The following is an 11,527-nucleotide window of genomic DNA, read 5'->3' as shown; positions in this document are numbered from 1 at the left end:
CACCCAAATCCATTCACTTCTCGCGTTATGTACCGCCATATTGGATCCACCATATTGAATTTTGAATTTTTGAGTTTAGATTTCGAATCCGCGACTTGGATCAGTGATAAAAGCATCGATGATTAGGCAATCTCATTAGGAGAAAGTGATGGATAGCGAGAAACATAATGGAACGCGAAACGATAGGCCATCCGAACTGAATAATTCGTTACTTATTAAGTTTTGTAAAATTTTTGCCTAGACCCGTTCGACTATTTTCTACTGGACGACGAAACGGGCGAGCTAAGAACGGCAAAACCACTGAATAGAGAAGCGTTAAAGGATTCTACCGGTGTGCTTACATTGACGGTAAAAGCACGAGAATTGATCGATGGGATGCCAGGTAGCGATGATTTGACGGTTTCCATGGCGGAAGCAACGGTGACGATAAAAGACGTCAACGACGAGCCCCCTACTTTCAATCGGCGCGAATACAATATCGAAATTCCAGAAAACGTACCGAATGGCACACCTCTGCCGCATTTAGACATGACTGTCAAAGATCCTGACGTTGTAAGTTTACAACAATGTTTCTTAGTTACTTCCACTCTGTCAACTTTTAATCCTTACCGGTCCAAGTACTGCTCTCAACCACATGAACAGTAACTGCGATAAAGAATCAAGTTATATTACATATTAGGTTGTCCAGAAAGTTTGTGCCAAATTTTAAGAAAACTTCAAAGGCACATTTGAAGCCTAATATTATATTTATTGAATTACATAGGTACCATTTTGTTCCACATCCTTTCCACCTTTTAAGGGATGCACCCATGTTATTTGTTTTCAGACATTTCGACATATTCAGACCTGCACCACTTATCAAAAATCGGCATGGACTTTCTGGACAACCCAATATTTTCGTTTCACTCGAAAGCTTTTTATACAAAAGTACTTGATTATTTTAACTCCGGATAACTCAGCTCTTAGGTACAGTAGTTACCGCGAAATACTCGTGTAAAAAGCTGGCAATACTACAAGTTTGTCGATTTAACATATTCGGAAATACAGAAATTGCGACATTATGTACTAAGAAACGTTCTCTCGAATACCCTAAAAATTATTAGAAAATTTTCGCGTTCGTCTCTAAAGAATTCGTAAACATGCTCCTTTTTTCAGACAGTCCTAAGTAGGCTTTCTCACTTAAACGAAACACCCTGTAGATGTAACGCAACGTGAAAGTTTGTAGATACACTTTGCGAAGTTTATAATAATGCGTCGTTACAGGGACTGAACTCCGTATTTTCCTTGCGTCTGGAAGACATTACGGACGGCGCATTTACCATCGAACCGACTATGGCGACTGGAAGCACTTCCGTGAACATTCGTGTTGCAAATGGCTCGCTCGATTATGAGAATCCTAACCAACGTAAATTCATCATCCTGGTAAACTTACGTTCGCAAACTGCGTATTCGCGTTTACCAACTGTAACTCAAAAGTGAAATTATATTCCGTTGGTTTTCAGGTAGTTGCGGAAGAAGTTCACACGAATCCCAAGCTTAGTTCCACTGCAACCGTAACTGTCTCCATTACGGATGCAAATGATAATTCACCTTCTTTCACTAGACCCGCTTATACGGCTGTGGTGCTGGAAACCGCGCCACCAGGCACGCCAATTATAACAATCACTGCTAAAGATCGCGACAGTGGACGGTGCGAAAAAGTCGTTATTTAATATTTCACTACGTTTCCTGTCGAATCGAACACTTTTTCAGGGTAACATCTTGGATTTCCCTGAAATTTGGATATGTTGGAAATTTTAACGATATTTAAACGTATGCTTTTACAACTAATCGAATAATGATAGTAACTTTTTTCAAGAAACGATAATTGTTGAACTGATAATTATTAAGGGGTTACGCCACTTTGCCCACAATTTTTATTGAAGCGATAACAAGATTTTATTTATATAAAAGTACATTAATGTACTATATAAGTATTCAACTGGGTAATGATTTTTTATTTTTTTCATTTTTACAACAATGACGACTTGACAGACGATTTAGCGGAGCGTTTCGATAATAAATGGTTTTGCAGAAGGCACGATAACTCGAACCTGGTTCAAAGTAGAACAGTGAAACAAAATTAATTAGTTTCCTTAGTTCGAAAGCTAGTGAATACGTAATCGTTTTTAAAAATATACATTTTTAATAAAATCCCCTCGTTTCAAAGTAAAACACTTAGATTAAAATTGCGGTCCTTGAAGTTGCATAAAAAATATAAATTTTAATATAATGAAAAAATCCTACGTATTTCACTAAAACAATTGATCAACACTAGATACAAATCGATATCGATTTCTAATTAACGGCATATCATCTTCGTATACATAGAGTATTATAAGCAAAAAAAAAAAGTTCGATTTTTTCTGATTAATTTATTCAAGAAGAAAATAAAATTCTTATTAATATCAACAAATACGATTAAACGTCTCTAAAAAATAAAACATGTCCAAATTACAGCAAGATTGTAGATGTTACTTTAAGAAGATTCAATTTAGCTTAGAATGACCCATTTATGTGTAATAATTTCATTCTGTGATAATATTTTTGTAAACGAATTATACTCCAGATTCGGTACAGCTGGAATAGCTTATCAACTGCTCGGACAAGGTACTCAGCACTTTTCCGTAGACAAGAAAACGGGAACTATTACGGTAGCTGCTTGCTCAACGCCTGGATTGTCACCGTGCTTAGATTATGAAGAACAAACTGAATATTTCCTCACATATAAGGTGCGTGGTTTTCACTCGCAATCATTTAACATTCGTTTTTTGTCTAAGTACAGATAATTACCTACAAAGTGAAAATAAAATTGTCTCGGTACAATGAAAATTGCCCAAGCGCCTTTGAAAATTGGCAAAACTTTGATAAATAATTTTGTTGCACAGTGTAGTTACCTAATTCTTCTAAACAAATACGATTTTTCAGTCCGCTATTTACAAAATTGAGAAAAGCATTAGAATATAGTCCCATTTCCTCTCTTTATGGAGGGACTTCCAAAACAATGGCGAGATTTGAATCAGATGAACGAAAATCATGAAAATAAGATTTTATGAAATCACATTTTGCTTCGACCGCTCGTTTCTTTTTTATTAGGCAACCGATGATGACGGGCAAGGACAAACAACAAGCGTTTCGTTGCGTATCAGCTTATCGGATGCTAATGACAGTCCACCACGATTTTTACAAGATAAATATCGCGCAGTTATAGACGAAGGGGCTGAAAAATTTGAACCTGAGCTGAAAGTGCAAGCCAGAGACAAAGATAAAACGTCTAAAATTACGTATACGATAGTAGATGGAAACGAAATAGGATTCTTCGCAATAGACCAAGATTCTGGTGAAATCACTGTAACAAATAAAAGCCCGGTCGATTTAACAAATTCGACCCGCGATTGGATCGCGTTGGTCGTACAAGCAAACGACGGGATATTTGTTGATTCTGCTGTCGTGAACATCACAATTCGCGACGTCAATAATAACGCGCCGATCTTTCCCCATGACTTGTACACTGCTAGCATACCAGAGATATCTCCAATTGGTATGTAATTCGGTCAATTCATTGTAATTATCATCCGTAAGAAACATTTGTTATATTTACCGTTACGCTCGAGGATTTCCATGTCTTTTCGTTTAGGAACGGTCGTGGAAGAAGTCACAGCAACCGATGCCGACACAGGAATTAATGCAGAACTCGTTTATAGAATACAAAAAGGAGCTTTCGATGATTTCACTATTAACGAAACGACAGGGATAATAACAGTATTTAGAAAGTTAGACTACGATAATAAAAATACGTATCACGTGGAAGTGATTGCGTTTGACAAAGGTACGATCGAGGATACGTTAATAGTAGTTTCGAGAATTAATAATTATGATTCCAAAACGTGATAGTCTTCCAAACGAATAGAAGTTACTCATTGATGTTCAGAGTTAATAATCTTATAATTTGATTTAATTAGAATATCATTCTCTCTAGGTACTCCTAGTTTAACCGGAACAACAACCTTAATGATAAGCGTTGAAAACAGTAACGACAAGGCTCCGTTCTTTACACCGGAAACACAGAGAGCCGAAGTCACGGAAGATACGCCTATTGGTACCGTCTTCACATCGTTAAAGGCTAAAGATCCAGACAGCGCCAACTTGGAAGCATTAAATTTTGCCATTTCGGAACCTATTACAGCGATCGATAGAAATGGTCAAAGAGTTAACGACAGCAAATCCTTCAAAGTATATTCACATGCTTCGCTCTCCCATTTTTTTTTTTTTTTTTTTTACAAATATTTGTATCATCAATGATTAATTACATTTTTAGGACTTCTTCGCTGTCGACCGCGCAACCGGTCAAGTTTCAGTAGTTAGACCGTTGGATCGTGACAGTGCAGCAACTGTGAGCATCACTGTCGTTGTTAGCGATACAACGGCTCCCACCTTACAACAAGGAAGAGGTAAAAAATATAAATAACGTATGTTACTAAAAAATATACAGGAAAAATATTAATTTATCACGTCTTCCCTCGTTACTGTGTCGCAGCTGACTGCTGTTATCTAGAGTCTAGATTCTAGACAATCGTTAGTAAAAACAAGGTTTATAAATTTACAGGCACTCTAGTGGTCACAATTATCGATGTAAATCACATGGCGCCGGAATTTTTGAAACCATGGACTCGAGAGAATCCACGATATTTAATTGAAATGCAGGAAGAACAACCCACAGGCGCCGTTGTAGGGGCATTTACAGCAGTGGACACAGACAGCAACATTGCAGGATATGCGATTGAACCTCCGAGTCCCTATTTCAGCATAGACAATGTCACAGGTTACTATCAGCGATGTCTAGTTTCTGTTCGAGAAAACGAAATGGAAGAAATTTCTCAAAGTTCGGTATATCTTGCAGGAATTGTACGAACTAGTCAAGTCATCGATTACGAAGAAACAAAACAATTAGAGTTCACGGTAGTCGCTTACGATTCTGGGGTGCCTCAATTATCCGCAACTGCGAAAGTAACAGTCACTGTAATAAATGTGAACGATCAGGACCCTAAATTCGAGAAAGAAATGTACTACGCATCTGTGAAAGAAAATTCTCCGCCGGGAACTCACGTCACCGTAGTAAAAGCAGTCGATGGGGATGAGGGCCTATTCGGGGAAGTCAGTTACAGTCTCATCGGTGACCACGCTGCGGATTTCAATATTGGTAAGTTATTCGAAATTTTAGAAACTATAGAAATGTACTTAACTTATAAATTTGTATAGCCTAATTTATCAATTTTGGCCGACACTAACGTTAACCCTCGCGAGTTTTGACTAACACCAGTTGTGATCGACATCGATGTTGACCGCGATATACATTCTCTGTTGAGGCAATTACACACATCATAATAAGTAAATCTTTAAATTAAACGATCTTTATAATTAAACGCAGAGAATATATCACGAGCAATATTGATGTAGATCAAAACTAGCGTCAGTAAATTCTGGTCGACCAAATCTTCGTCAATCGTTTCCCATGGGACTCAATATTTGTGTACATAAATTATAGGTCACGAAACCGGGGAAATCACCGTTGGCGGAGCTACCGTTCTTGACAGAGAAATGACGACAGAAATTACTATCACAGTAATGGCCAGTGACGGGGCTCATATAAATTCTCGACGAAGCACCACCGTTCCAGTACTCGTCAAACTTATCGACGTTAACGACAATCGACCAATATTTTCCCAGCACAGATACAGAGCTTCCGTTGCAGAAAATTTACCTGTAAATCCACCCGCGCCGATTTTACAGGTATGCATAGATGTAATTAACTGTCAAAAGAAACCGGTGTATAATGTATTCGTTCAAGGTAAGGGCTGAGGATCACGACGAAGGAACTAATGGGGAAGTTTGGTACACTATAATTCGTGGAAACGAGAATGAGTCTTTCTCATTGAATCGCGAAACTGGAATCTTGTATCCTGGCGCGGCACTTCTCGGCAGAGCTGGCTCTTACAGGATTAAAGTGGAGGCAAGGGATGGTGCTGGTGAAGGACCACACTCAGATAGATGCTACGTCGACATACGGGTGACACCAGTAAATCAACACAAACCTCAGTTTGTCATACCTGAATTAACAAACGCTACCGTTGAAGTACCCGAAGTATGTAACAAACTAATTAAGGGGAGGGGGAGGGATCACCTTAGGTCACATAAATTCTTCTCTGTAAATAGAAAAATATCTCAAGAAACATTTAATGCTTGGACTCCTAACGAGGTCTCCCCCTTCAATCGATGAAACATTATTCATTCGTGAAAATAGATAAACGAAACGTCGAATGAAATTTTTTCAGAACGCAGGTGTGCCAAATTATCTGATATTAACGGTGAAAGCAATCGATAGAGATCCCGGTGAAAATGGACGTGTGAGTTATCATTTAAAAGTTGGAAATCGAAACACTCAAGAGACGGAAGAATTTTCGATAGATCAAGAAACGGGCGAATTAAGATCAAAAATTATTCTCGATCGTGAAGCAAAGAGTAAATTTGAGGTAAATCGCATCTGTATACTTATTTACAAATGTCTCGTTGTTAACCCTTTCTGAAATTAATATTGAAAAATTTTTAATTCCAATAAATTACCACATATAATACGATGATGAATTTGTCTAAACAAATGATATTTTGTTACGCATAACAATAAAAAAGCTTCCATTTAGAAAAATTAATTTGTATATATTTTGTTTATTCTTTAAATATCTACCAATGTTACATATTCGAAAAAAAATATATATATATATGTGTGTGTGTTGTAAAATAGCACCCAAAAATTTCTCACAAAAATCTGGTAATTATACCAGAAGTAGATAATTACTTAAAAAATTTAATAAAACATATTTTGTTCGTTAATTTCTTTCAGCTTGTGCTGGTAGCTACCGATCATGGTACCCCTACAGCATACGAAACTTTGCGGCTCCTTACAGTACAGCTGGTTGATACGAACGACAATGCACCACAATTTTACGATGAATACCATTTTCACTTATCAGAAAATCGTCCGAAGGATTACTTTGTGGGAAAAGTAATTGCGGAGGACAAAGATGAAGGAAGGCACGCAAAAATTTACTACTACATAGAAGCTGGTAAGTAGTATTACGTCGACAAAAAATTATTTAAAAATGTTACAGAGTTTATTTTTCTACGAAAATATTTTTCAGGAAACGAGGACTATGCTTTCTACATGGACAAATCCGATGGCAGTATTTATGCGAATAAATCGTTCGACCGCGAAACACGCGACAAATACGTCTTGTCAATTCTGGCTTCGAATGATCCTGACATTTACATAAATCCCGTAGACGCGGGTCGTCCGTTATCTCAAAGTACAGATCACGGACACGTAAATGTAACCATAACTATTTTGGATGAAAATGATAACCCGCCCATGTTCGAACGTAACGACTATTACGCGGGTGTCAATTCAATGGCAAACGTAAATGATTTCGTGACAAAAGTGACGGCGTCGGATTTAGACGTCGGGGATAATGGTACACTTCATTACTACGTTTCCAGTGCAAATCTCTACAAGTATGGATCAGACAAACCTAGCGGCTCTATAGTTCCGAGTCCGTTCAACGTAAGTCAGGATGGCAAACTTGTCACAAGCGGATATATGGCCGAATATAATCAGGATAGATTCATCGTTGAAGTTATAGCAAAAGAAACTGCTATTCCAGAGCGATATGCCATGACTCGGGTTCACGTAAGTCATTTTTTAACAGATATTTTCATGTACAATTATTTGAAAATTATTTAAATTTAAAAAAAAAATATGTTTAACTGTTTTTTTTGCAATTATTCTAAACAAATACGATTTTTCAATGGTTGTACGCTATTTAAAAAATTTAGGAAAACATGGGAATATAGTTCCGTTTACTCTCTTTGTGGAGGGACTTTCAATACGATGAAGAGATTTAAACTGGATGAACGAAAATCAATTCAAGCGACCGATAATCGTTGTTAAAATCTCGCGTATTATAAAAACAAGGCATTTGTTTAAAACAATTATAAAACAAATGGTTAACAAGATTTGTATTTAAACCGAAATTATTTTTATTTGATACTTTAATGTTTTTAATGTAAACATACGAAAACTCGTTGTCATATGTTGGTTAGTTCAATAATTTTTGAAAAAAAGGTAGCACAATCCTTCTAGATACGCTCGAACACCATGTTACTCCAAAAAGCGTCCGAATTTGCGTGGAATGATCCGTTTAATTTCTAACGTATTTTGTTCAAATTTCATTAAGGTTTGGGTATTTGAGCCCTCGCAATTAATAAGAGTTATCCTATCACGGCCTCCTGAGGAAGTGAATCGCGAACGTGATGAGATTGTAACGGAATTATCAAATGCAACGCAAAACAGAGTTGTTGTTGATGATATCCGATATCACGTGGATGCATCAGGTCACATTCGTAGAGAATGGTAAGAGAATATTTGTGATGTATTCTCGCAATAGTACGGTTTAGCATAATATTTAAATGCATTCCATAGGTGTGATATGTATTTACACGTTGTGGAGCCAAAATCCCAGACCATCGCTCCTGTACCACAAGTACTTAAGGTTATCGATGCGAAATATGATTTTTTGAAGGACTACTATGCTGGGTTTGCAATTGAAAATGTTGTGGTAAGTAGTTTCTATTTCCAGGACTATTATAACGTAAGATCTATCGATAACGTTGGAATATTTTCAGCCTGCTTATGCTGGAGTACAGGAGGAATCTTTCGATCCAGCACTCGCAGCTTTGATAGCCTTATTGGTAGTTTTATTAGTAGGCGCAGTTACAGTAACAGTAGTTTGTTGCTGTTTGCGTCATTGGTAAATATTAAAAGTTCACACATTTTGTTCTTTTAACGTATACAATGTGAAATACTTTATACTATATGCCTTTTTAGGGTGATTACTGTGCCAAACGATATACGAAAGAAAGACGGCCTAATTAAGAAACAAATAATCGACGAGTTAAATACCACAGAAAATCCATTGTGGATTGAACAGTGAGTTAACACATTTCATTGTGCGTACGATACAATTTCATAGAATACATGGTTATTCCGATGATTCTAGGAAGCTCAAACTATATGAAGAACAAGAACTAACAATGCAAGTATTTAGCGAACCCGAAGGTGGTCTGGGTACAGAAAGACGAGGAAGTGGCGTAAGTGTTGGTATGGGCGACACATCTCAAGATAATACTTACGCTACCATACAACGTCCACTGCCTACAAACAGGCACCGTCCAACTACGCCAGATTATACAACGCTTCCAGGAAATCACAATGTATTCGAAAAAGTTTATCGAGACAAACCATTAAATTATACTTCAGCGAACAAGTCCTTGTATTGATGCTTTTTTTTTTTGTTTTTCTAGCTTTATGAATCTGCCATGGGTTTCCAAGGATCAACCTTCCAGCCATCCTCAAATGTGATGCCACAACTTACACTTGATCACGATGGTCAACCCCAGTTTGTTTCTGGACTAGTATAAATTAAGTTTCACGCGAATCCCCCCTCTCAATCAATGTATAACTTCATCACCATACGTTGTACCTCTTTATTCATAGCTCTAACTCTTGCACGCGTCTCTGAAAAAAAAAAGAAACTCGCATGCACACACCTTTTCGACAATAATCGGATAATATCGTTAGGTTTGTCTTGCGAGTAGACGCGCGTATAAGAAGAGCGAAAACTATCCCGAATTACGCAGAGAATTCTACCTTAAGTGTACACCAATTGCTATTTCAGTTCAAACTCTTCTGCAAAACCGAAGAGTATAAAATGAAGAACAATGATGAATGACAGTCAATATTACTGGAATAAATATTTCCCTGTAGCTGGTGTGTGCATGTATATATGTGTGCGTTGCCAATCTGTGGTCTCATCTAACTGAACGTTAGATTCACTATTAGAAAAATCAAAAATGCTAGATAATAGACACTGTGAAATAGCTTAACGACCGAAGCTTGGCACGACAGATATATGTATATAAGTGAATGTGTAGACTCCGTCCAGCGCAGTTTTTTTATTACTTCCTCACTAGGTTAGTATTTATATAAATTGTGTACGTTTTACATGCGAAGAAAAAGAACGTACTTATAGTGTCATTACTTTCTTCATGAACAGATGGATGTCACTTTTTGGCATTAATGCAACAAATGTGTTTAAATGAAGAACAAGCCCATACTTTTAAAGATATTTCTAATAAGAACAAAATTCCATTGAAATATTGATATATGTATGTCATACTTTCATATACAACTATTTTTTACTACACAGGGCTTTTAAAAAGTAACGGACTCGACCCTTATCTCAGAATCCATGCATTATTGACAAAATTGACACGGCCACAATTTTAAGGTTCAAAAGTTCTGTTTTTCCGTAACTTCAGATTTGACCTTGAGTTTGATTTTTGGGGTCATTCGAAGGTCAACGTTCATCTTTCAAATGGGGAACCCTTATATTCAAACTCAGATTCGGAAAGAGCGGAAAATTTTACGTTCAACGTAAACCTACTTCGGAACAAGTAGGTGGTCATAAAAGATGACCCAGGCAGAAGTTATAGAGGTCAAAAGAGGCCATGAAGTGGTTCGAGCTTTTCCTAGAGGTCAATTTTTGGATCATTCCAAGGTCACCTCGATTTTTCCGTATGGAGACACCGCATGACACTGGATTTGGAAAAAGGTACATACTTGACGTTCGGATAACTTGATATTTTAGGAGTAACCGAAATCATGGAATGTTTTGGTAAGAGGTGGAAATCGTGGAACACGGCTCGCTCGAATCACCTCATATCCTCTTTAACCTCTACAACCTTTACCTTGGTTATTTTTTACGACCACACCTATGCGGAAGATTCCATAGTTTCGACTCTTTTGACCTCAGAATGACCCCTAGGGATCACGATGACCTCAAAAACGAGACTATATTTGAACGTAAAATTTTCCGATAACGGTTCCCATTTGAAAAATGAAAGTTGACCTTTGAATGACCTCTATGGTCAAAGTCAAAGTTAAATTTGAAGTTACAGAGAAACAAAACTTGTTGAACCTTGAAATTATGGCAGAGTAATTTTTTCCAATAATACATAGATTATGAGGTAAGGGGCGGGCTCGTTACTTTTTGAAAGCCCTGTATATGTTATATTTATTTAAGTTAGAGTTAAACGACTGATTTTTATCCGAGTAATCTGTGATTTGATTATGCCCAAGTATATATGCGACGATTAACTTGCATTTGAGATTTCGTACAACTCATTGGCGATGGGCGGATATAGTCATATCATAGCTAGTTAAATGGAGCCATTCGCATCAAATTTCGATGTTATGTGAAAACATAATCATTCTGTGTTATTTGCAATGGCCACATCACTTCTCATTACTTAAACCGTCCTCCGCGAAACGCATGTGCATCGGAGTCTGAAAAATTTATTGCGAATGGCTCACACC

General features: G+C 37.2%; 1 protein-coding gene across 2 annotated transcripts in view; it reads left to right on the top strand.

Moving 5' to 3' along the window:
* The window catches only part of LOC128885614 (cadherin-87A), a 272,729-nt gene extending 261,230 nt beyond the window's left edge, over positions 1 to 11,499 (top strand). For both annotated transcript variants that reach the window (XM_054139716.1, XM_054139717.1), the window contains exons 8-28: positions 242 to 552; positions 1,264 to 1,422; positions 1,503 to 1,690; positions 2,609 to 2,771; positions 3,136 to 3,580; positions 3,677 to 3,868; positions 4,019 to 4,272; positions 4,358 to 4,490; positions 4,646 to 4,861; positions 4,940 to 5,239; positions 5,585 to 5,829; positions 5,888 to 6,181; positions 6,372 to 6,569; positions 6,938 to 7,160; positions 7,236 to 7,780; positions 8,328 to 8,503; positions 8,573 to 8,708; positions 8,776 to 8,900; positions 8,978 to 9,079; positions 9,150 to 9,363; positions 9,454 to 11,499. In XM_054139716.1, coding sequence (XP_053995691.1) covers positions 242 to 552; positions 1,264 to 1,422; positions 1,503 to 1,690; positions 2,609 to 2,771; positions 3,136 to 3,580; positions 3,677 to 3,868; positions 4,019 to 4,272; positions 4,358 to 4,490; positions 4,646 to 4,861; positions 4,940 to 5,239; positions 5,585 to 5,829; positions 5,888 to 6,181; positions 6,372 to 6,569; positions 6,938 to 7,160; positions 7,236 to 7,780; positions 8,328 to 8,503; positions 8,573 to 8,708; positions 8,776 to 8,900; positions 8,978 to 9,079; positions 9,150 to 9,363; positions 9,454 to 9,570 — 4,736 coding nt within the window. In that variant the 3' untranslated portion in view covers positions 9,571 to 11,499. The remainder of the gene's footprint in view (positions 1 to 241; positions 553 to 1,263; positions 1,423 to 1,502; positions 1,691 to 2,608; positions 2,772 to 3,135; positions 3,581 to 3,676; positions 3,869 to 4,018; positions 4,273 to 4,357; positions 4,491 to 4,645; positions 4,862 to 4,939; positions 5,240 to 5,584; positions 5,830 to 5,887; positions 6,182 to 6,371; positions 6,570 to 6,937; positions 7,161 to 7,235; positions 7,781 to 8,327; positions 8,504 to 8,572; positions 8,709 to 8,775; positions 8,901 to 8,977; positions 9,080 to 9,149; positions 9,364 to 9,453) is intronic.
* Positions 11,500 to 11,527: the final 28 nt, after the last annotated feature.

The sequence above is a fragment of the Hylaeus anthracinus genome, unplaced genomic scaffold (assembly GCF_026225885.1).
Source record: "Hylaeus anthracinus isolate JK02 unplaced genomic scaffold, UHH_iyHylAnth1.0_haploid 11981, whole genome shotgun sequence".
Classification (NCBI taxonomy): Eukaryota; Metazoa; Arthropoda; class Insecta; order Hymenoptera; family Colletidae; genus Hylaeus; species Hylaeus anthracinus.
This window is presented reverse-complemented; position numbering and strand designations above follow the sequence as displayed.